Below are 27,797 nucleotides of genomic sequence, written 5' to 3'. Positions count from 1 at the left end.
GCAAATTTATACACGTAAATTATTAATTACTAAGCATATATGTATAAGATTCCAACCTAATATGAAAAATCATCACGATTTGACACTTGTTCCAACTATACAGTATTTGTAGGGTCTTTTGTTAAAAATTATATGAACATAAAAACGTTAACTCTTTATTAATTAAGTCTGCGTAATGCCACACAAATCTTTTTGCTAAAGTTTTAAAATTACCTGCACAGTTGTCGAACTTCCGCGTAACTTCGAGCTCGAGTTACCCGGGGTGACTCTTTGCGGTGAAGCCAGTGTGTTGAGAGCAGACTCGGATATAGACATGTTATGAATGACGTCATTAGTAGGCGTGACTAGCGACGCGGCAACGCCGCTTAGCTGCGAGAGGCAAGACACGGACCACGGCCGGGCGCTGTTGCCACCCCGCTTCTTGCGGAGTTGCACCTAAATACCACAAGCACTTAGACATAAGATGGGTGATGGCTGATTTTATTTTTATCGTGAATTAAGTGAAAATATTTAAGCTTTTGGATGCTGTACATATTCATTATCACAACTATTTGATTATTGAAGATGTCTTTAATAAATATATTTTTTGTTTGTACTGTTCAGCGAATTGAATAATATGAAACTTAAAAACAAAAACTGGTTTATAGATATATATATTACATATAACTTTTCAATAACTACCTAGCATCATCAGGTAATTTGGAATTTTATTTAATGTAATTAAACAATATATAGCATCGAACTTAGTTCTGGTTTACATAGGATAATTTACAATTAATTTTTTAAAATGCTTTATATACACGAAGATGAACCTGTCTTTGGAGACAAGAATATAGAAGATTGTGCATTAATATAATAGCAATTAATTACAGCATATATTATTAAATTTACCTTCGCATGATGTGTAGGTGTCACAGTACAGGTAGAGGTGCTCATGTCCATAGACGAATGCAGATTCCGTTCTTCCGAAGTAAGGGATGTATCTACTTCACTCTCGGTCGTATATTCACCGGATGCATCGTAGTTTTCACCATTCTGTAACCATTGTTTAGATTTATAGTTTATCTTGGGTGTGTTCGATTTAGTAGGATCGAATACTGTTACTAAACACAATCTGCACATAGCAATTATATCTACATACAAGTAAACTGAAATCCATTAAATATTAAATATTGAAGTAGTAACACAGTTATGAATTTATAAAATCTAAATTATTCTAATAAAAAAATATCTATCTCTTTTATCATAGCGTCAGCATAATTTGATAGAAAGAGATGAACAGTATAATCGGATTTCATGAAATCTATTTAATTAATAACATAATTATAATTATATTATAATGAAGGAAGATACATACTTGGTGGCATTCATCCTTTCCATCGGGACTCTGATTCAACCACTCCTTGATCCTCGACATTTTCGCCCTACTGACCGACTTTCCTTCTTCATCCAGCAACAACGGCTTAAAACTCCTGGATCCCATCTTCTTTGCCATTTGCACCTGCTTCTGCACCAATTCATCAGCCTGAATCACAAGTCTTTCTATATCTTTATTACACCTAGAGTTCTGGTCAACTCTTAATAGATCCGGCGTACTAGATACCAATTTCGCTTTCGGTTTCTTATCTTCCACAGGCAGTTCACATTGTATTTCAACTGATGATGTCATAATGTCTGTCGAGTCTTCATTTGCTATCTTTGCACCGTTGGTGTACGTCCATTCTTCTTCCGAGGATTCATCCTGCGATTTCTCATCCGTTTCAATCACTTGTCTATCGGAATCTGTATCGTGGTGTCTGAAGTAGAATGTGGCACAATTTTTAGATTTTCGATCGGATTGATTAAATCTCGAGGTGTCTATTGGTTTCTTTCTTTTGATTACAGTCGGCGGGGTTTTGATTTCTCTAGGCAATGCAGTGTTCCCTGTAAGAGCAATGAATGATTACTAATCCATAACGGATTTCAAGAACAGCTGTGTTTGTAAACAATGCGGATAGAATGATTCAACTCATAATATTGCATTGTTTGAATTGCAAATGAATGAGAGTTGAAATTGTTCGGTATTGATTGTATTTTTAATTCCTAATCTAGTTGAAGTGTTTTTACTGTTTTGTAAGCTGAATATTTTAATGGTTTAATAACATTCGAATTATGTCATTGAAGCCCAATAATATTTAATACTAAATTAGTTTAAGTGCAAGGTTCTATTCAAGATGTTCATTATTGTAAAGTTAAGTTTTTATCCAAGCATAAAACAGGGTAAATATTGTTTAGTCCTGCTCCCTAATAAAGTATTTCCGAACCAATTCTACTTAGGGTGATTCAAGAAAAGAGCGTACACATCCATGGCGGCGGTATCACTTACTTTCTTACCAGGTGAGTCTCTTGCCTGTTTTCCCTCTTATATAAAAACTTAAGTTAATTATTTTAGTACCTATTGAAGTTCGATAAAGATTGTATTTCAATAATTTGAATCAACGCTGCAATTTCATGATTTTGATTTTGTTTATCTAAAATAGAGTAAATCATCTTGTGTTTTTTTATAAATTATAATAATACTCTACTCCCCTGCCATTGTATTCAGGCACATATTCTATCTCTTGAATTTTTACTTAAAAGATACAATTGTAATGTATGTACCCTCTTGTGTTTACGTACCATCAATTTCATCAGTGACAGGAACAGTTTGGTCAGTCATTTTGTTGTCTACTCCATCCACACTTGGCACTCTGCGCTCGTCTGCCATTTTGTCTCGCATTGATTCCGATTCGCAATCCGATCCGAAGTTACGCCACTTGTCGCCTACAGCATATTCTTGCTCCTCCTGTAAAAGCACGTTATACTTAGTAGCGTAAAATATTATAATAAAATAATGTGGCGCTACAATCCCATATGGATTTTGGTCTCAGATTGCGCTTTTCTTCGATCATTATTTTATAGACAAGCAGAAGATCAGCCTATTCCACCTTTGATTTTGGCTTAGAGACGTCATGACGGTTTACTCATCTTTACCTTTACAGTACCAACAAGTGTTAGAAGCACACAGAGAAATAAAAATAATTTGGTGCACAGCCGTGATTCAAATTGAAGAGAGCAACTTAATATGTATATCAATTTAATATATACCGCCATATGATATATATATCAAATCGCTCATTTCAGATTATTTTGATGCAACCAAATTTATAAATATAAACAGCCCTACCGTACTAAAAGTGAAGTGACTGCTTTACAAACACAAATTTATGCTTTTTATTAATTTTGAATAAATTATGATAAAAACTGTTTACTTATAGTTTACCACATCAGCTGCTTTTAAGATGTACCTCTTGTTACTACAAAAAGCGACATTCAAGTTGTATGGTTTCAATATATTGAATCACTAAATACTTTTATCTATTCTTTTACATTGTGTATTGTACTTGCAGGATAACCCAGACCACAGGCCTTAGTGCACTGGCGTTTAACAAGTGTAGTCAAAACAATATTTTATGTGAAATAATTTTAATAATAAAAGCAATAGGTAATGTTACCTCGGAGGCAGACTGCCTGCTATCTTCTGAGTAATCTCGCCTTCGTGAATTAACTGGAGTACGCTGTCTTTTCGGCGACCCACGTCTGCTTAGGCGCGGCTGTTTCAAAGCTGGTTCGTCGTCGCTATCACTTAAAGCTTCTACTGGTTCGTACTTCTGTAATTAGAAATAAATTTTATAAATAAGTAAGCTTCTATGGAAAAATCTAGACCGGCATCTATACAGTTGTTAATATGTCAAACGTTACTTTTAGAGATAATAGATAATTTAAAAGAGTAATAAATAAAAAACATGTACAATATGTTTTATTAACTAGCTATTTCACAATATGACGAATACAGAGTTATTAAGAGAATTCCGTGTATCCATGACTTTTTATGGGAAAAAATAAGTTATAGCTAGTACTCTATTTATCGAAAAATCTTTAATGAGTCATGTGAAACAAAACAGACGAATCGACAATGACCTATACTATTTTGATCGTAATATACCTATGTATTTTAAAAATGAAAATAAACACTGAAAAGCATTCAGACGTCTGTGTACATATTTACAAGCATGGTACGTCGTAGGTACTTGCGACGCCATCTTGCATAGAAGGTTTGGCGGGTTCTTGAAATTATTAATATCTAAAATAGTAATTTCTAATGTTCCTAAATCAATAATCTCTCAGTTTTTTTTAAATTTCATATAATATATAACTTGTGTTATAACACTGACTGTTCAGTCAAGGTTATCGCAAACATATAACTAAAACATTTAAACTACAAAATAAACTCTTTAAACTAACTAACTTAACATTTAATTAATTAATTTAATAAAAGTAACAAAAATGTAATATTAATTCAGTACCTCAAACCATAACAAAAGATTGATTGCCTATAAATAATATTTTATATCCATACGTAATCCTGGCCACAAAAAAATTTCCCAAAGTCAAATTAAACACTCCGAGGCATGACCATAAATAAATTAACCCTTTAATGCGGTCGAAAGTGCCCATTGAATTAGGTCAAGTTTCCTAGCGACCGCGTACCACAACAGTCGTAGATTTATTCAACACGTGATATGTATTGTATCCTAACCTATGTGGTCTTAAAGACCATTGTTAACTATTTAGGGTTGGCAAACAGCAGGGGGTTGATTGTACTATTGTTGCTAAATGAACAATGCGAAATATTTTTTGAGTTAATAAGTACTTAACTTTAAATTTATCTACGCTTAGTGAATATAGTTGGCAAACAGAGTCCAATAAAAACTATTAAAAAATGTATTTTTAACTTAATACTTCTTTTTTATCTTCGTACTTCATCTTTCTTTTTTCTAACCAAAATCAAAAAGTCAAAACCACATTTAGGCGATTTTTTCTATATCATCTAAGATTTATAGTACAATAGTAAAGGTAGATAAAAATCTTACCTGATTATCAGTCTTAGCGAGACAGGCCTCCAAGTGGCACTGCCACTCGATGGCCCTCAAGTACAGCAGATGCCAGCGTCTCTCCAATGCGCGAGCGATGTCAGCTCCACCGCACAGACGCACCACAGAGCTCACGATACGACCGTGGCATTCCACGTCACGTTGTAATACCTGAAAACCAAACACATTTTAAACATTCTATACAATGAAAATGCAATAGAAACCAGTATTTATTTTATTAATCTCATTTTTTTTTTAATCGTCAGGAAGTAGATGCCTACTATTATAGGCACGTAAGTCTAGCGCTGGCCGATACGTGGAGGGGATTGCTGCGTATGTGTACCCCAACCTAGCCCCCCCTCAGGTACCTTATTTTTTACTTCTGCGCAATCAGCGCTAGAGTTTCGTGCCGCTACTTGTAACTATTTTATTCATAGAAGTAATTCCATTCATGTAATGTTTGAATGTTTAATTAGAATGCTAAATTGTATAACTATTAACTAATAAAGAACGGTCGCCATTGTTTATTTTTTATTTTTATGACAATGTTTACGTAAACCTGTGCTTCAATCAAATGCTTTCAATGAAACATGACGATAACAAGTGTATTAAAAAGATGATATATTATTATAACTGATTAAAATATTATGCACTAAAGAATGTTTTGGTGATATGACACTAGTTGGACAGTTTTACCTGAATCATGGTTTAGAGATATCGTTGTGTCGAGATAAGTGATAAGAGTTACTATTTATTCTGCATACGCAATCATTATAAGGCTTAAAACTAATGAGAACATGAGAAACCAGCCTTTAAATTTCTTCCTCTAGGCCGCATGCCTTTACGAGAGAGAAGAAACAGTCACTGATGATTTAAAATCAAAAACCAGCATGGAAATCATTTCGGGAAAATAAGTTACTGATTATTCAACAAACAAAAACAAAATCGAGAACAATTACAAGATAAGACATCAATCAAACAATTCAAAACAAAATATGACACTTCCTTTGATAGTACCGTTAAACCATAATATCAATAACGTGAAAATTGTGCCGAGAATGCAATTAAAGTTTTTGCTGCATCGCGTCAAGTTCCTTGACTATCTTGTTAAGAACGTAATGAACACCACAGTGCAAACAAATATTGAAGAACCAATACTTTTCTTTCACTACTACCTATATTCAAATAAAAGAACCTGACAGCCCGACAACTGTTGATAGACAGTAAACTGTGATAAAGGTTTTATTCGTTGTTATAGCTTCTGCGGAATTACAAGTTCTTTTTGATACCGCCGCTAATGTTCAAATCAATTGAACGTAACAATGAGAAGTTATTTAACACACAAAAAGTTTATAGAAACGTTTCACAAAGGATAGAACGTGCTGAGTGTTGCGTGCGCGCTGAGGCTCGTTATGACATTGATAATATGCATATAATTGACATGGAAGTTATAGATGCAGGCATTTACGATTGACGGAAATTATTTTTTGTCCATAGCTTTGTTTTTGTTTAAACAGTTATTTTGTAGATTTGTTATGCCAAAATTCTTACAGTGGAAGTTTAATAATAATCCTAAATTTGTTTTTCTGTTAGCGCAGTGCGTCTTCCTAATCGTTACGTTCTACATTCAACAAATGCCCTTATTTCATTGCAACATACATTTATTTTAACCTGTATAACGCTCGAGTTAATCCGTACTATTCCGACCCAGTTCTGCAGTACAGTTTAAATTCTATCCTTATCGAATTATATCAGCAATAAACAGAGCATAAATAACTGTTTATATAAGAAAGTAGGCGTCGCCGAGTATGATAGAATGCTCGATATATTAGACTCATAATAGACACCATAACATTTCGATTGTATCGCCTCTGTCAACATAAAACAAGTTAAACTGACTTGAAATAGTGCGGCAAACTGTAAATCATGCTTAAACTGCGTTCGCTCTGCAGATTAGAGATTTTCTGCATACACTTCACCTTGAAGTTTCTAACGTGTTTGAGTCTCAATTACTACTTGTTCTTACATTGTAAAGATTATATTCCTTCTAATTCTAGATCTAAATTCTGTGTTTGTTTTGTATTCTACTTACTTAGTTTATTTGAATAAATTTACAATAAAGTGTTGGGATGTAAGTAAACTTTATCTCCATTGTGTAGATATTGAGATAGACCTCCGCCTTGTGAATATAAATTACCCACCGCGGCTTATCGACGTTGTTGCCAATCAAATTACTATGTATCAAGATTGGGCTCTCAATTTCCAATCTCATTAAACCGATGAGAAGTATGAAATCGTGTGGAATCATTTTTGGGCTCGAGTCGCTGACTTAATTGAAATCAATTTGTTATAAGCTCAACAGTTATTTCGTTGAATTTGTGTAGTTAAAATAACCCGAGAGTTCCTAGAACTATAATATGCCAACTTTTATCACAATTCTCTTCTATTTTGAATAAAAGCAAGCACTACTTTATTAACCACCATAATTATAGTTTAAGCTAATTAGAAACCAAAAGAACATACATAAAAATGCGAAACCAGTCTTAGCCGTATTTTTTGATTACAGACTTATAAAAAGGTCTATTATCTTCGTACAAACACATCCGCGATTGTGATCTTTCACATTCCTTCATTGGTACCTTTCCGACCTTTTCAATAGCTATTGTTACTACATTTTTATTGGTATTTGATTGAGATCGTGATAAAATCGGAGCCGATCATCATCGTATTGTATAGGAACATTTCGTAATCTCAAGTAATGGTTAGGTAAGGAATCAGTAACCTTGTGATAATAACCGGTAGTGTGGTGATAGTTTGTTCACCTTTTTATTCATCGGATGGTTCTTAAAGAGTCATAAATGTTCAGTCTTTACCGTACAAATTCCAAAACTTCAACATACACGTCATTATTCAATGCAATAATAAAATCCATACTTAATGTTACAAGCGAAGAGTTTGTTTGTTTGGTTGAAAGCGCTCCAAAGCTCGTTTTAATTCAACTTGCTTTAGATTATATTGCATTACACCACAAACCCTGTTATCTTAAAATTAACGCAAATGACAGCTACTCTTATAATTAATTTATATCTACACTAATATTATAAAGAGGAAAACTTTGTTTGTTTGATTGTAATGAATAGGCTCATAAACTACTGGACCGATTTTAAAAATTCTTTCACCATTCGAAAGCTACATTATCCATGAGTAATATAGGTTATATTTAATTTTGAACAAGTTCCGTAAGATATTAGGGTTTTTCGGACACAAGGTGTAAAAAATCAACCAAAAAAGTTACTTATTTTGCGTACCCTGCCTAAACTATTAAAGATAGAACCATAAAATATTCTAAGTAATTGTAGATCTTATAAATATCTACAAAAAAGTCCGCGACACACTATACCTATCTATGTCGAGTGAGGCACAATAACCATAAATGATATACATGGCAAAACGACGTTTGCCAGTTCAGCTAGTTATAAATATATTTATTGATTGCAGCCTAACTAAGTAACACTGAAAAATAATCCAAGTGTTTTCCAAGATCTAGCAATATATAAGATTTTATTGGGGCCTTAATTATTACAGGGCAGTTACGCAAGCAGCCACTTCCCATGAGAAACATCGGTACGGTCCGGTCACGTCTGCATTAACTGAGTCGTGCTCAAAACAATTTCAAGAAGCCATAAGTCACAAGAACTGTTAAACAAATACTAATAATGTTAGCATTGACATTGAAACGAGCTATACTATAATCTCTGATGTTTAAGTATTATTTCTACAGATACTTCTAAACACAAAATATACTATACTACTACTATATCAATCTATTATACCTGTTTATTGGAAAAAAATAGTTGTAATTAAATAGTGAAAGATCTACGTATAAATAATTGCTCAGGACGATGTAAAATTAGTATCATGTTCAAAGTTGCATAGTCTGTGTTCTGCTTGACTTAACTTGAACTATACTAGAATAAAAAATCTTAAACATTTAGTTGTATGTACCATTTTTAACCTACATAACCAAAGTGCCAAGTTATTCTTTATAATTGAAACTTGCACACACAGATTATATTTCACAATTCACTGAAACGCAGTCACTTTCCATTTATTAACGTAATCTGTCAGTTCTGATATTAAAATTAAATCCAAAGGCTGCGCGTGCGCACATAAGTCCCGCCTTATCTCCTGTCATTATACAAGCATATAATTTGCTATGGCACCAAAACACGATCAATAACAATGGGTCGTGATAACATTTCGTAAGCTTTTGTTTTATTCATGTATCATTCTTATCTCAATATTAAAATAATAATTAGAGAGATAATAAGTAATAATCTACATTATAACTTTAGTCTGAATTTTGAAAAATAAAAACATACAGCTTTCAATAGAATAATTCATGTCCTGGGCATATATTTCCCGTAAGAGGTTTAAGGAGCAAAATATTTGACTGGAAAAGTAAAAAAAAAACAAGACGAATCTAACATTCCACAAGTACACATATAAAGTTCGCCTAACAGTTAAGGCTAATCATTTTCTTACTTATACTTTTTCGACTCTCTCCTCTCTCTACATTAAAGGAAAAAAATGATGTTTTTAAGTATTGCATCCTACCTGTTTTTTAAACCAACAAAACTGTCTGCTAGAAATTTTTAACCGTTACTTCAATATACATATACGTAGTGTTTACCAATAACTACCACCCAAGACGAATTTAGTTAACGTAGAGTCCATAAATATTTTTACAGTAGCGTACTACAACAGTAGCTAATATTCTATTTAGTTAAAAACATATCACTGTTCTCTAATACTTCTACATCAAAACTATATCAACTACTACCTATAACTACTACTGAAACTATATTTTATGGAGAACTATAATTTATGGAGAACCAACATACGGGAAGTAGTAAAAAAATATGGAAAAATATCGATAATCCTAAAATCTAAAATGGACTTTCGATTTCTCTGTAACGAACTTATTAGAAAAATTAAATTAATTCCTAAGAAACTTCATATTGGTAACATATAAAAGTTAAAAGTCAAGGTGCTTTCATCAATATACGTGACATTTTCGTACATAGTATTTATTATTTAGAACTGATAGACGACACCTTTAAATGTCATGGATATTATCAGTATTTTATTTCTTTGTTATTTAAACGCGATTTCATGGCCGGATGAGTGTACTTTGAATTAACACATTTTAAATGAATACACGTAATCATTGCTAACTGTACAGTAATAGTTAAGGAAAACCAAACGAATAATGGTTACAACTAAGCTATAACGAGGCGTTATTGATTATGCCATTAGTTGTCATATTGGAACGCGATAAAACCCGTAATAACCGTCGTGTAACATAAACATTTAAGATCACCAATTTCCGGTGAATGCGCTATGATTAAAGATATTAACTATTAATTACTTTATTTTTAAAGTCCATTTTCTTATATTTATTTCAAACAAAAACAAAGTAATACACACGAAAATTCTTTAAAAAATAGTTAAATACATCTAACTTAATCTCTGTTAACTAGCCAAAGTCGTATATATAAAATAGGTTCATCTAACGATATGCCTTAGACTGCTTGCAATAGGTCATATCCGCGTAACTTATATTATGTGAATTCCGTGTTTTCAATTTTATTCTTCAAGGTCCGGCGATTGCGCATGCTTGCGGAGTCATCGGCCGCAGACGGATTTAGCCGAATCACAGTCGAGAATAACCGACCGTTTCAGCAAATGTTGCCATTGTGTGTCAATGGCGGAATAAATCAAAGCTTACTAGCGTGTTAGGTCGTTTATCATCTATGGCACAGCCTCTGCTAACCCCATTTCAAGAATGACAGTCATTCGTCACTATAAAAATTGCGATGACATACTGACATTTTGTTTACGACTTGGATGCTTAAGTACAGTTATTGTAACTATGTAGAAACTATGCTCAATACTAAATCAGTTAAAATTTACAACATGAGCTATCGTTAAATGTCGTAGTAAAACAGACACATAATATCTCTATTATTCAACTACATTATATCTTCAGCAATTTGCGACTTTACTGTAAGTTACTGCTTTTTGTTGACGTTAACAGACTCAAAACAACACTATACCAAGTGGCACCTTGGGCCAATGAAGATTTTTCAAACTAAAAATGGTAGTGAGATTATTAGTCTAATTAAGCTTAATCAATAACTAATTTAACTAGTTCTTACTTCTTCAGAAACCTAATTGAATCTACTTTACGTATATTTTACATTTAATAAAATATATGGGCCTATTAAAGTTCCTAAATCAAAAAGTATACGAAAACTTATTCGCTAAGAATTTTGACTTTTAAAATTTTACATTGTCTTATTTTAACTTGACACAAATTTCCTTTATATTTGTCTACGTTGTCCTTACTCGCCCACTCTCAATTCCGACAGAACTTTAAAAATAATTCATTAATACAATAAAAAAGGACTAAAATAATGTATGTATTATATCTTATTCAACTTTTTTTTAAATGAGACAATATTAAATAATACTGTTGTATTATTTAAAAACACATGTTTATTTAGTTCAGATACCCAGTGCTTTATCTGAAATCTCTGTTGAAATTGTTTAAAAGGAAAATCAAGACCTTTATGGTAGGGCCACAAAAAAGCCTTTGTATTTATTCAATCTGTCGTGACTTAAAATGAGAATAACCTTCAGCAGTATAATGACCACTATACGTCGACATTGCCCAAACATTCCAACAAATTAAAAAGCATATTTGTAAACCCTATATCGAAATTAAAGGGCTATTTTCGGCCCGTCTACGGAAAAAAAGTATTCTGTATACAGATGTGTGTGTGTGTTCCATAAGGAAAACTGGTGTCAAACGTATATAGAAGCACTGTCCATCACTATCCATATTTAGGTATGACACACAGTAGAGATAATTCTACAGTATCATATCTATGGATATCTAGGAAACCCTACATAGTCAATGAGTGTATTGAGATCGAGATTAATATAAGCTGATGGACAACGGTTCTTACCGCAAAAGGGACGACCAATACATACAAATACAGGGCTTATGGTATCAACTTATCAGTGTATTAATCCGCGGTTGCAATAAATCGTGCGATAACTTGTAGGACTTTCAATGTCATAACGAAACGAACGACAGCAAAGTTGAGAAAAAATTGTCTTTGTAAAGGTAAGGTTATTCTATCATTGTATGGATGAAACAAAATTTATTTTCACCTGATGCGAAACGTAAAAAGCGTTATTAATTTTAATACTAGTAAATAATAATAAGAATTTACTAATTTATATATTTATAGCCTTTTATGTATTAGAATACAAAATATATACATTATAGCTATGGTTTTTGTTAAGCTATTTGATTCTGTGTGCCCAGGGGCAAAGGCCTCCCCCATTTTTATTAGTGTTAAAATTTAAATTTAATAAGACATGACAATCTGCGAATGATCTAGCACTATTGGTAAGTATATAGTCGATCTCATTTTTAAAGCGCCCGCCAGGGGATGACCATGACAAAGAATTAAAAGAATTCTGGACAGTAACACATAGGACGACATTGCCTAATTAGATTTATACTAGTATGCAAGCCAAGTTGCGAGTGAAAGTAATTTTACAATTTTCTGTTTCTTTATGCTTTTGTACAGGTCAGCAGGCATGTAGGTGTATCCTGAGAAATTTCAAGTAAAAGTTAATTAGCATAAAACCGCACATAAGAGCTTTTCGCTTACGTATCGATTACACCCGCTAAAATCGTGACCAAACATGTGTTCGTGAGGTCTCGATGTGCCATATTTGGTCTCACAAGTCTCATTTATTGCAATTAAATTTTATAGGCCCATTCCATTTTCACACGTTACTTCTATTGAATTATTTCGAAAATTTCGCTTAGCTAAAAGGTCGATTGTGTAAGATCTCATAAGTATAAATAAATACAAAGCTTCATACACTCATTTCCATATATTGCTAAAGCATTATTAGTGAATTGGATAAAATAACAAATAAAAAGTAATTTTATCCAGTTTAAAAAAAGCTTTAGAATCTAATACAGAATAATAATATTTGTGGTTGCGACCTTATAAAAAACAAAAACATCACTTATAAATCTCCAATAAAGAACGAGAAACTCCCTGTTTGCTAACACAAAGAATTTTAAAATGGGTCCAACTATGGCAACACTTATCACTTGATCTAAGAATAATCTGCACCGTTAGTGTGCCACAAATCGATATAACCACTGTGCTGTCCGCAACAAATCCAATACGCCATTTCCCACAGCCCCACAATAATTGACATGAATTAGCACATATCTTCGGTTTACTCAGCTCCAATCCTAAAGAACCTTAGAGGGACTCCTCTAAAAACTTTTTTGACAGAAAAAATATTTTTACGACGTCTGCATTTGGCTCAATTTCGTCTTAAACGCCTATTTAATGCGAAAGACTGAGATAATGATGATTACACTATGAATAGAGGATTAATGTATGCCGAGTGCTATGCTCTATTGTCTAATGTAACGGTATATATTTACCAAGCGTTATCAATTATATCTATTCAACACAACGAGGGTTATTATTAAATGCTGTTCATGTTTAGTATGAAATAAATTTTTATCTATCAAAATACATACAATAAAGCCTGATCGTAAATTTAATATGTTTGATTAATAATAAATTATATTATCAATAAAGACATTGCTTAAAAGTTAGTAAGTAGTAGTGTATACTACTAATAAACCGAATAAGTATTAAATAATAGTTGAATGTTTTAAATTACTGCAAATGTAGCGGGTAGCCAGAACTCTCCTTGGCATTCAAAAGTTTGCACTCATATAATATCATAAGTTGCTTTTTGTTTAAAGCTTAGTGCTTACTAAAGTCTAAAGCTGTAAGTACTGACTAGTGAATACTGAGTACATACTGATATCTTGGGAGTGATGGGACTTGGGCACAAGTAACAACTTGTCTTTTGTTTTTACTTATAAGTTATAAATTACATGATGAGAGACTAAAGAGTTATATGGCCTTAACGGCCGTTCAAAAATTGCCATAGCGGACGGTATTTCACGTCCACACGGCGGGGTATTGGTAAAGTTTTCAACTAGCAATAATCGCACCTCGGATAAACCTCATTGGTTACGATATTGCCTCTGCGCAAAGTTAATGATACTTGGTAAACCATAACATCTTGTACTCGTCACAAAATATATTGTAAGCGCGATTTAAAGTACTACCAGCGCCATCTGTTGTTGATTATAAAAATAAAATTTTAAACCCGTCCCGGTGTGTCCCGCATTCTTCTCATTCAATTCGATATTAAGTATGTAAGCTTTAAACACCTAATACAGTGGAATCTATATAACTGTCAAGAGAAATGCAAAAAAGTTAGTCGAGTTAACGAGTTAGTTGACTTAACGAGTGTAGAAAATTATATATTTTTTACGATTTACTGAAGATTTCGACGTACGCCCGAACACAATAATTACACACCAAACCCTACGCAGACAATCCATTTTTGGCGACGGATAGAATAAAATCTCTTCGCTATTTACACTCATATTTGATAATCAATATAAACCAAATAAAGTAAATAAAACCGTACAAATAATATTAAAATATACATCTTAACTATGTTTAAAGCATAGCAAATAGCTTTTTAATTATTTTAAAAACTGGTGTAAGTTAATATCTTAAGATAGGATATTGGCCCAGTTGAACTGTCATTTTCATACAAATGTATCCATATACACCGATCCGACCTACCATGGATGACTTGTATCGACAGGTGGCTATTACAATCCGTCGACTGATTATTGGCACACTTATATCAATATTTGGATTAAGATGTCTATCTCAGGTGGCCTAAACTGGATTGAGATAGGTTATTGTGTTTGGGCTAACGACCAGGCCCAGGGCGAAATATAGGAATTACACTACATAAGCTATATGATGCTATGAGCTATATCATATATTCTGCTTACACTGTATAAGCTAACAACAAAAATCTGAAATTGCATTGACAAAGATCTAGAACGAATCGTTAATAATAAACCCATCATTAGCAGGTCACCTTACAACATTCAATTTAATCAGCAATTCCAAATGCGGTATGACTGATTTGATGTATTGAGGTGTCATAACAGTCTTGTGATGAAAGCATTCACATAATAGACCAACAAATTAAATCACAATCTCAATCATTGTGATATTTTAAATTAAAGTGATACAATATTATGCTAATAATAACAAAAAAAATATTTGATTGATTGAATAAGAGGTTACGTATAATAAGACAGGGCTGTTCATTGCTATCAATAATTCTATTAACTTTTTTAAACTTTACTATAAAACTACAGCATGTACTTCGTGTTAAAACCCAGAAATAATTGTAAAATAAAGGAAATATGTACTTGAAAGCATATAAATTCACACAACTATTTCAAAAGTCACGTTTTATTATTTTTTGTAAGCTCTAATAGTGTCATGAACCCCTTTCGAAGATACGTCAAAAGCAATATTCAGTTTGATCTGGTATTGTGCAAGCAACACGTGCGCGAAGCAAATGCAGCTGCATATTATTTCCGACAGCTTCAATAAATCCGAGCAGCCATGTTCACTCTTGTAGTTATTAAAGTTATTGTAGTTCGAAGAGAAATTTTGTTGAACTATAAACGATTTGACCACGTTTTGTAATACTTCTGATATTTATTAAAGACTAGCCCCCGCGGATTTCTTTTCGCCTTACTATGATTATTTTACTTAGTCTACCTTTCTACTATGATGATACCAGCAAACGGAACTTTTTGCTATTTTACCCCATAGAGACTGTTTGCTTTTCTGGTATGAAAACACCAAACAAAATCTACATTTTTCATTCTTCCTTCAAACACAGGGTTCAGGAGGATAAATATTACATAAATTAGTCCAACCGTATTCAATTTCGTATAAGATTACCAACATTATTTGGACATAGGAAAAATTTGTTTGTAATATTTTAGAATATTTAATTTATCAGAAACAAAGAAAACACACTGCAAAAAAACAGGAAGGCTGAATCATGCACGTTAAATATAATATTAAAGTTTTTAAACACAATAAATAATTCGAAAATGTATATATATGTATTTAAATAATAACACTTTACCTTAATTTTAAGTAAATCATTAATCATCAAATCTATTCAAGGTCCAAATGGTTCGACCATCTCATCGTGTTAGTCCAACATAAATATAGTTAACAACTTAGCTCAGTCATCTTTTGTTTATACGTAGGAATGTTATTAACATAACTGTACACTTAGCGAAACAATAAAACCAAATTATTAGCTACTGCATCGAAAGCTTTGTGGTAAGTAAGGCATTGTATTGCTCCAGCCACTTAAATGTTCAAACACTAACGTTTACTGTTCGTGCACACCATTTCACCTTCCATGGTTGATTTAGTTTTGTTTAAACAATTTCCTTTGGACAATAAAAAGCAATGCACGTCATGTTTAAATACGTGTTCGATTTCAAAACCGAGTGTATGGGAATTTGTAAACCAAATACAATGAAAAAGTCCATTGTTTCATAATTGTAAGCTTGAAGTAAAAACAATTTAAATTTAGTTAGGGATATTAAATTGATTTTACAACTAGCTTATATGAAAAAAACACCAATGTATTTACATTGGGGTTTATCTTTGATTTCAAAGCACCACACTTTCTACCTTTGATTTTTATGAACACTGATATAGATATAGACGATGAATTATAATTATTAATTATATCAGAATTCCTAATAAGAGCATTTTTCCTCCGATCATGACTGCCAAATACTTACTACTAACAATCAATACCGTAAGTAAGAGTTCCAGATTTTCCTCAGCTTCCCTTATTGAAATCGTGTATGAGTTTCGTCAAGAATATAATACTAATGATGAGAATTTGAGATGCAATCATTATATCGCAAGACATAACGATAAAACCGCAATACGTACTATAATTATGAATGTGCGGTTTTACAATAGTTTTGCAAAAAATAAAACATACAACGTATTATGTTATGTACACGAGAAGTAAAATAAAAATAAGGACGTTTGCCCCGTATATAGAATTGTCATTTAGTAACAAAGAGGCGACGATATGAAACATTATTGAGCTTAAAGCTAAGGCTGAGTGCTATGACTAATGCAATACAGAAGACCTTCAAGAACATTTGAAAGGAAATAACAATTTGCTAACAAAATTATACCCAAGATTTATCAATCGTTAATGAACAAAAGAATTAATATATATAATTATGACTTGAGTGAATAGACCAATTTAACATGCAAGGTTGAAATTTACATTACCAAAGGAAGCAACAGTTTAATCCAGTTACAAAAATAGTTTGAAGTGTGTATTACATTTTTTTGTGACCCTAGTTCCGTTTCCTTTTAGTTTAATACTATTAAAAATTTTAAGAAATCTATTTACTTTAAAAAAATCCATATACTTAATATGCAGTTGTCTATCGTTATTAACTTACTGTCACTATGACCTTGCAACTTTATTACTAATACGTTCACAGATCACCATTAATTTCCCTACCAGGTCGTTAACCTCGTCTAAAAGTAAAATTACAGTCAATCAACCAACACCTACACTATTTACGATCGTGAACACTGTAGTAACTACCCACGTGGTTAACGAAAGTCTAATTCATCAGATCTGATGAAAACTTGATGGACAGCTCAAGGTTTTAATCACAATTATCATAATTTAAACCAACGCTTAGCCTGTCACAACATAGTTTTAAATTTCTATGTTTAAGCTGACATAAAAAGTAATTAATTCATAAGTAATCATTTCAATTTCTCAAACAACTGAATCACATAACAATAAAGAAGCAATTCATACAGAAGCAGATAAAATGATTTGTAAAAATATTGATTCAATTACTACAAATGATAGTTACAAAATACCAGTTATCAAAACCATTAACTTTTTGCTTAATGTTAGAGATGAAAGTGAGCTGAAATATTAAGTGAGAGGTATTTGTAAGTGCTACTGTCAAGTTTAAACGTTCCAAGCAATTTCCTTATGAATCCGTAGCAAAGCCGCAACGCATCATGATTATGATATATTTAATTTCACGCGAGTGAAAAGGGAAAGTAAGGCTAAAGGAAACATTGTTAATTTCTATTCATTGAGAACTGACAGAAATTTACATAAGCCCACATTATGTTGGGATGAAAGTTGTCACCATAGTCGAATTATTTAAATTTTATCGTTTAATCAGGTGATACCATTTATCAACTAATATAACCAAAACAAGATTTTTATAAGTTGAATGGGAATATAAATGGAATTAAATAAACAAAAAAATATAGTTAGCGTTTAAAGATAACGAACTTATCGTGACAGATAACGATCTTCTCAAAGAATCTGAGAGAGTTAAAATCTGTTTGTGTTCGTTTCAATATAAATGTTTTAAGATCTATGAATTAAATTTCTACAATTGTAAGGTAATATTAGCGGTTACTTTTAAGTGTAGACGTTCCGACGTTAAAATTACTACTCTTTGCGTGAAGATTAATTTCGTAACTTTATGAGTTACAGATTCTTCAACTGCAATAATTAAAGCTCATTTGAGAGTATGTATTCATCAAATAAACTTAATGTAAGATAATTTGTTATAAACTGTTTCACTAGTTTATTTTTAAAGATTTTGGACCAAGGTCTTAATTATACAGAGGCATTTCGGTTTCGGGACTATGTCCACTAGTATTCATTACTATCTGGTGTAAAGCAAAATTTACAATAGGAAACACAAATAATATTTTGCTGCTGTATATACAATAGAATTATGTACATAAGTTTCGGCTAAATATGTAAATAAAATCGTCCTATATCCTACTGGCATTGTTATTCATTTATACTTTCTAAATTTATATTGATCTAAATAATAAGGTGTTATATTTGTATTACGAAAATTTATCTGAATCTTAGAAATCAAAGCGCCGTTTACAATCTAATAAATCAAATAGATCAGATAGTTCTATACAATTGCGGCCACCGGCGATACTTACAATTCAATGTGCGGTAGTCGTTCTATAATAAGCTTCCTATGCGCTTGAGGCGATTTTGTAGATCCTTTTGATACAGATAATGAAGTTATTATTGAGATTTGTGTAAAGCTTTCTACTATCCGAATGACCAAAGGCGACAATACCTGTTTTATTCATCGTATCAGAATATCTTTTGTCGTTTTTATAACTAAAGCATTAATATTTTAAAAAAGTCATACCAGTGATGTTCAAACAAATTCTGCTAAATTAATTTCAGTAATTACCTGAAACAAAGTAAGTAAACATTTAGCAAATATTTATTGTATACAAATATAACAAATAAATTTTTGTTTCTTGAGAGGACCATAATACGTAGGTTCAAGCAACAACATACATAAGTAAAGTAAAGTTTATAAGGAAAAAATATTATTGACACATTTCACTAAAATATAAAGTGTATACGCACCCACACCCATTCATGCATATTTTGATTAGAAAGTAAATTAAGACTAGTTTTTCTTAAAGAAACTATTTTAAATATGCACCATGTACAGAATATATGTAATCTAGTTACCCACAACAAAGGCTGGGGACGCCCTAGTGTGAGGACTAGCGTAACATTATGTCACAACCATATTTCTGTTATGAATACTGTGTTTTATTAACTTGTCGTATATATGTTAACCTCTTGTATATATTATTATATGTTTGAGTGTGTTGTCTTTATTGTGATGTCATCTTTGTTTTAGATAAGTCTTAGATTAAATCCAATTTATCAAATCTCATCGTGTTAACACTGAGAACGCGACATTGGCGGAAAAGTGATTTACACAGAAGCCATCATTAAAAATAAAGTGAAGTGAAGTAAGTTTTAATATTATTATTATAAAGATCTACAGTGCCAAATGGATATAGTTATGTATTAATACGATCTCCACTCGCTTCACGGCGTATGAATTTGTTAATTCACTTCGCAGCCGGAAACTGAGGGTCACGACTACCTTCTGTTCTGGCAAGCAATTAGGCCACCTTGAGCGAATTGTGATGCCTTTGAAACGTTTTGGGTGTTATTGAAGTTTCGATAGTTGAAGTTGCCTAATAGTACATTAAACTGCGTTAGGTAATATTCATTATACCATTTATTTTGTGTGTTACAATATAAACCAAACATTGTGTTTTGTGGTAAAGTAGTTCTACTGAAAATTATGATTTGAATGTCAAGGGTTATATTATTAAATTCTCAAAACCATTAATGTTTGATTTGCATGTTAATAGCTGAAGTTCCTTACGAAATGAAAAGAACTACATTCTTAGTAATATTGATATAAAACTATTTTAATCTATATCATAATTGAATTGCTGTTCATTTGTTTCGCTAGGCTGGAGAAAACCTAAACCAATTCGGCTAATAATATTAAAATATTTGTAGAAATTCAGAAAGGTTTAATCGTGCGAAACATTATTAATTAATATACAATTTTGCTGTCAAACATGTTATAGATAGAAGAATAATATGTTAATGTCGTTGGGGTTTTTATTGACTGTATATCTTCAATTCGTAATTAAGTCTAAACTGATGTTGATGATTTTGTAAAGTGAATTCGAAATCGTTTAGATTTACAATTAGTTGTTTTTTTTTGAGGTAAGATCTGTATACAGACCGACATCAGTCGGGTTTGCTAGTTTATTAATAATTGTGTAATTGAAAGCGTGTATAGGTTAAAAGTCTAGAATAATAAGGATGAGATCAGAAAACGTGAGTCATTTGCTATTGACCTATTAAGATAGCAACATTATTAATAATTAATTTAAATCAATATTCTTTATTGATTATGAAGATACAATTGCTATTATAATTATTGTTACTTAGAGGCTTTCTTCATAAAAAAATTGGGCAAATTTAAGGATGATTAATTAAAGTACGATAAATTAAACTTGGCAAATATGTATTATCAATAGTATTAGTTCCAGTTAAATTGAATTAAAAGTTTCGTGGGATATTAAACCCTGTTTAATTGACTTGAACCAGGCGCGATGCCAATACAATTTTGTCGTACCAACACTTACGGGAGCCAGACTTAGCTGGCTGATGGCTCCCATTTCTGAACATTACCCTAAGTTTAAACGAATAATGTAAGGTATTAATTATTTCAAAAGTTTCCTCATACTTTCGACATTTTAATTTGAGAAATTCTTTGATAAAACATGATTTAAATTTATTACGATTCTAATTTCAACATTGTTTTCGTGTCATATAATTAATTCCACGTTTGTGGCATTGGATTATTTACAATTAGAATAATTATAGAGTCGCTCATCCAAATTATTATTAAGGTTGTGCTTGAAAATCCTACAAACTAATTTACACAAGCCACAACAACGCTTGAAAAATTACTCATATTGTCAGCTAACAATTAAAACTAAATTGAGCCTGACTAATATCTCAGCCCTGGCGTGTAATTGAAAACAATATGAGTATTGTTAATTGTACCCATAGGGAAGTGACAACAATCGAAATAATTAATTACTAAACAACAGCAATCAGCAAACTGAAGCTAAGAAATAGAAGCAAACATATATCAACGAATAAAAATCTAGCTGAACTTGGTAGTATAAAAGTCCTTATTCCTCTGTAAATTTATTTCTTGTTTTCATCAGAATTAAACTACCTTTGAGTGAAGCAAATACCACTCCGTCATGACAAATCATCTACATAAATCAAGCCTGTTTATAATATTCACAAATAGATTTTGTATCACACTTCATTATTTAAACATCGTTCTAAATTTCAAGTGCTAGTTTATGGGAAAAGCCAAGTCGATAACGAAGAGATAAAATTGATGACCGGTCAATAAACCTATGAGAAAATATCTAGTACGTAAATTAAGGCCAAGTACATTACTGAGCGTTTGTAGATAGAAACTATATTTATTATATCTAACTTCAAAGCTAAATTATGATTAATGTATATATGACAAAAGACGTTAAAAGGATAGTAGGTATGTAACTATAGTTATAAATCTAAATATTAAGATGTAATAAATAACTTGAAAAAATAAACGAAAATGATTCATAGTGAATTCATTAATGAATCGTATTAATAAATTTGACATTCATAAGTAAATTATTTTCGAATGATAACAGATATCTATATTTCGTTTTCAAAGCCACCACAAACGAGAAACCTTTTTCGCATAAGTAAGAAGTTGCAAAGGATACCAATGGAATCAAAGCTTCCGTCACTAGGACGTGCAACACAACATACACACAAACACATAACAAAACAAGATTTGTTCTAATCTTGAGATAGAAATTCGCAAGGGTAAGCAATTTATTTGTCAATTTCGTGCAAGTACACAACAAGTTAAAATCAATGAATATAACATAAGTATAGCTTATCAAAATAACGCGTTATATATATATATATATATATAATATATATAATATTAATGGTTACGACGATGGTATAAAATATAAATAGACAACGAGCGAAACAAAATTTGCTTGTTGTGAAAAAAAGTTTAGTTTTTAACTGATGTAAGCACCTACATTACATCCTTGTCTTCCTTAGATTTAGTATTTTTTTATTTTGCCTTATTGGTATATAAATAAAGTGTTGTAAAAATATAAAGAGAATATCATAAAAGTTTGTTACTCGCTATTCAGTCAGTTGTATATTTAGAACATGCTCCAATTTTGAATTCATCAAGTAGATCACTTAACTTCCTAGTGATACAAAGAACTAACGCCCTTAAAACCCATCAAGCCACACGTCGCTCTGATTACGATGTTCATACCGCAACTTTCACATATTTATTAATTAAGGGCATATAATATAACATCGGTGAAACAACTGATTAACACAGTGTGACAGACATTACATTGATTGAACATTGACAAAAGCACTGGCCAACTAAGTGAAAACCAATTGTAATTATATTATATTATATGTATATTGTATATAGTTTTTGGTCATAGTTAGTTATAAATGTTAAGAAAGATTGAAATAATAGACAAAACCAACTCGACTTAGAATCCATCAAAAAAAGAGAGTATTAAATCTTACAACGCCTTACTCGCAAATATTGTATTAGTTTCTATAAGACAGGCGATTAAAATTACAAACGTTTATTTTACTATGGCAATATTTGGCTTAGTGTGTGTCCATAGGAGATATAACAAATTCACAACAGGTAAATGATAATTGCAGAGATTGGCTGTATAAAAGATAGGAAAATGTAATGAACTTTTAGTATAAAGTATACCGGAGACAATTTGACCCTTGACTGAACCTCACGTAACGAATATTGAAGAGTCATGATAAATGTATTGATTAATGGTGAGATTACAACACAATAATACATTACAATCGTAATATATCATTTTACGGAACGTTGATCCCAATCACAAACTTTCTGACAACTTTCAAGCTACATTGTTTTTAATTATTTAATCATCGACACATGTAACTAAATTCATAAAAATATAAGGGAAAGTTTTAAAGAAAATTTAATTTTCCACATAAGGCCTCATAAGCTTAAACTTTAACAATTAATTCAACAATATAGTTAAAATGGACATATTTAGAAATACAGTTCATTATTATACGTACAAACTACAAACTTCTAAAACAGTAAACACGAAATGTTGATCAAATAATGATTCTAAAGAAGTCGATATTTCAAAAATTTCATTTCAACGTAAAAAACGTACACGTCCAGATCGATATTTGGCTTGTATCTAAGTCGGCTTATTGATAACGCTTATCATATTTACTTTATTGGGGAATATATTGTAAACTATGGCTTATAAATGTAATTCTGCCATCGGATATTAAACTGGTAGGAATAGGCTTTCAGAATGTTTTATTACATGAATAATATCAATCGTGTATTAGTTCAGATTATAAATGAATATTTTTGAATAACATTTATTAATAATTTTATTTCTTCAAATTGATTGGAGCAACATACTTATTAGTTACTAAATTATTTTTATTTTATTGTTATTGTCAAATTATGTCAGAAACGCAAATTAAAATACAGAAAAATAAGAATTAATTTAGAAACACACTATTCATTTTGGTGATGTTCAAAGTAGCTAGTTTAATTTTTCTAAGTGTGAAATGATTTGACAAACATGGACATATTATTGTTGCAAAAAATAGGGACGATACACGACGAAATTGTAAAACCTTTCAAAAGCTGCGCTTAACTATCGGTTGTAAAATAATTTGTCTCTATTGCTCTGTATACGTAGAATTCTCAGCTAAATATGGCACACAATGCAGCTTCAAAGCTAAGAATGTTTACATCTAAAAATAAGGCAATTTGCGTTGGGCCAGTGAAATTCATCTCTTTAACGATATTCAAGGTAATGGCAATATAATCGTTAGTGTCACGTCTAAGTAAAAGAGAAAGTTGGCAAATAACAAGTGTGGAACAAAATTTTAAATGATTTAGGGCCGTGCAACATCGACTTAGAGTAGGTTAATCGATGTAAATTGTTTGAGCCGTTTGTGAAGATCTTGTGTTTAGAAAAACATAGAATGACTCGGCACACTTTCTAGACGAAATTGCCTTTGGAACCACTTGAATTTCTACCTTGAGCCCTACACTAATACCGTATAACAGTGTATTGTTATTACTTCTTTTCATTCCGTATATATAATAATCTATGGCACCGAGACAATATAAAAACTCCAAGACATTGTTTATTTGAAGTGCAATTTTTTTATATTATTATTTCTTATTTTTGCTTAGAACTTTTCAATGTGTCCGAACGGAGAAATAAGTTTAACAAAAGCATTACTGGAACCATTTTATTAAGTACAATTTTAACGCTAGTGCATGACAAATGTTCTAGAACATTTTAATGTGTACATGGATATTGTCCATTGGTTTCCCGGTATTATATTCCGTTAGTCACCGCTGACTAGTGTTTTAATACTTCAGGATAAAGTTATGTGTGCGTTCACTGTGCAGTGTGCACTGTGAACGCACATATTGAATAGTGCATATTGAACGTGTATTTAGTTGAGTTTGAAATTTTTGTTGCTAATTTAATTAGGACATTAATATTGTTTCTGCAGCGATATTAAAACGCATATCGAGTACGAAATGTTTGCGTTAAAATTGTAATTAAATATTTATATAAATAAAAATTGTTATACTTTTTTTTTTATCTTTTAAACGTATATTTTTTGTACTGTTGCAATCATAATTTTCTGCGATGATCCTGCTCTTTTCTATATTAAATAGAACTCTGATTTATCATGTTTGTATCTTATTGTGAAGCGTAAAGGTAAGGATGAAATAATTGAAATATTATAACTTATCTCAGACATACTAATTGTTGTTTAAAGTTTAAAGCAATTATTTTCATTACAATATTAATTAAGAGTTTTTGTGTATGTCTGTAATTTAAGGAAACTTCAAAGAAATTGGTCTGCTTCGAGTACATTTAACGCATTTCAAGGACATAAATATTTTAGGGTTTTCGTGAAACCTTAAAACCTATGCGATCGAAGCTATAGTCAAAGGGTTAGGTCACAGTAAAAGAAGCCAAATAAAAAAGCTACAGTTTATAGCAAAAAATTTGAAATTCAATCACGCAGCACAGTTTTTGTGTTAATTAAACACCTAACTTAACAGCCATTAGTAGCTTAAGCAAACTATTTAATAAACAAAACAATATATAAACTTAAAAACTTTTTACATAAATCGAAGATTACGATTTTTTTATTCTAATCTAATAATTGTATTTTGTTCTTATTTGGTTGGATGTTTATTCCTGCATTTTATTGTTCAAGAACAAATATGTACTTCCGTAATAACTAATATTTAACCTTACATCTGTAGATCGTAGAAGTAAGAACTTTTAAACAAGGTATACATGTTTTTAGATCAGTGTCTGCCTAATAGCTTGCGCGTTGGACTCTTACAAGTGGTAATTCTTCCTATGCGCGGATTTCCGCACATATAAGCGTAAGCTAGGATTGCATTGAGAATCAAATATTATCGTTATCTTTTATTTCCTTAGAATAAATATATGGACCATTTATTAATAATAATTATTCAGTGGCGCTACAACCCTAAATAAGTATGGGCCTTAGATTCTGCAATTTCTTTGATCATTTTTATTTGACAGATAAATAAGTGATCAGCCTTTTGTCACACACATGTAGATTATTGGATATAACCCATGCCGGTTTCCTTCCGATGCTTTCCTTCACTGCACGAGCAAGTGCGCATATAGAAAACCTACTGATGCACAACCAGGGGATCGGACCCACGACCTATGGGATGAGAGTCGTATGCTGAAGTTCATAGGTCAACATTGCTTGACCAGCAAATTCAGCCCCCTTATTCATATAAATCTTATTGCACCGTGACAATTGAAGTACCTACTCATCTGTCTCTTTTTATCACAGTATAAACAATGTGTCAAAACGAGACGATATATAATAATTAAATCGAACAATACCCAATATTAAATGAAAAAATAATTTAATATTCGTTATTCATAATTTCCACTTTAGATTTAATAAGGGTTAACTTGAGCACCAGTCAAGTGTCATAACAACCCCAGAGCACGTGATTGTTTGCCCACATCCCCTAATAGTTTAACAGAAATGTGATATTTTGAATGTACACAAAGAATTATAGACCAGTACATAACAGAGGTTGCATAATGGATAAAAATATAATTCTATGAGTGTTAGTAAGTAGTTTCACATAATATTGTACCTAGAAACACAGTAGAAGTTTTTCATGTTATACTTCTCTACTACTATGTACTACTATACATAAATTATAATCTTTTATGAGAAACTATAATCTTTGGACTAATACCATTGAAGCTGTTTTATTTTGTTTCATATTTTTTCCTCTACAAGGTAATAAACAAATCTATAACTACTCGTCATATTAAAGTCACTTACATTGTCCAGTTACGATAATAAAAAACAAAGACATCATTCCTTTACCATAATAGATAACATAATAAAAATATTATTTCAAGCTTTAGACATCTATCTCTATGGTATAATTAATCTATGACCAGCATCACCATATAAATTTAAGTTGCATCCGCCCCACACGCTGAACTAATGAACACAGACAGTTTGTTCTCAGGAATTGATAGATTTATACTCCTTTTATTGCATTTAGAACGGTTTGTCTACTGATAGTGATATTTCACTCAGATAAACTCACAACATAAGCTAGAAATTGAAAAATTATTTAACAATAAGTGCTATAGATTTTGGCATAGTAAATATAGAACTGAAAGACAATTAAAAGGAAAGGTCAAAGAAAGAGAAATTCACGGCATGATTCTTCAACCAAACTCCAATTTTTGAATTTCGATTATAATTGGACACTATTACAGTCTAGTGACAAGCGACGCACTCGTATTTGAATATCGAATGCGTCTAAATCTTTTTAAATAATTTCTCTTTATAATAGCTTTGCAAGTGAGTTACCAGAATTCAATACCTAACTACATTATCGGACTTATAATGGGAGATAGAACACACTTCTGCGTATGTTTAATTAATCATGTACATAATGCAAGTCAGTGGCGTTTCCTGCTGCTTTTTTGTGTATAAGACATTCTGTAACTCTAATAGACAAAGGAATCTCAACGTTTTTTGTACACAATGCAAATTTTCAACCAATTATCGCAACCATGGGATGGCAGGGTCAAAAATATGGGAGTTACTACCGGCGCCACTCTCCAAGTACGAGCAAGAAATAATGGCACACAAAAAAAAAACAATTGGTTCGTAGCCGGA

The 27,797-nt window shown here is 31.6% G+C and overlaps 1 protein-coding gene and 1 non-coding gene across 4 annotated transcripts in view; both read right to left on the bottom strand.

Moving 5' to 3' along the window:
• LOC110992394 overlaps positions 1-27,797 on the bottom strand; it is a 189,640-nt gene that overhangs the window by 23,267 nt on the left and 138,576 nt on the right. For all 3 annotated transcript variants that reach the window (XM_022258199.2, XM_022258201.2, XM_022258200.2), the window contains 6 exons: positions 4,953-5,123; positions 3,534-3,689; positions 2,659-2,824; positions 1,358-1,923; positions 892-1,035; positions 214-435 (listed from right to left, as the gene is read on the bottom strand). In XM_022258199.2, coding sequence (XP_022113891.2) covers positions 214-435; positions 892-1,035; positions 1,358-1,923; positions 2,659-2,824; positions 3,534-3,689; positions 4,953-5,123 — 1,425 coding nt within the window. The remainder of the gene's footprint in view (positions 1-213; positions 436-891; positions 1,036-1,357; positions 1,924-2,658; positions 2,825-3,533; positions 3,690-4,952; positions 5,124-27,797) is intronic.
• Positions 13,995-14,133, bottom strand: LOC123689313. The gene has a single exon (XR_006750316.1). It is a non-coding gene; the product is annotated as a U4 spliceosomal RNA (small nuclear RNA).

Source organism: Pieris rapae, chromosome 6 (genome assembly GCF_905147795.1).
Source record: "Pieris rapae chromosome 6, ilPieRapa1.1, whole genome shotgun sequence".
NCBI classification, from domain to species: Eukaryota; Metazoa; Arthropoda; class Insecta; order Lepidoptera; family Pieridae; genus Pieris; species Pieris rapae.
The sequence above is the reverse complement of the archived record's forward strand: the minus strand, read 5'-3'. Positions and strand labels throughout refer to the sequence as shown.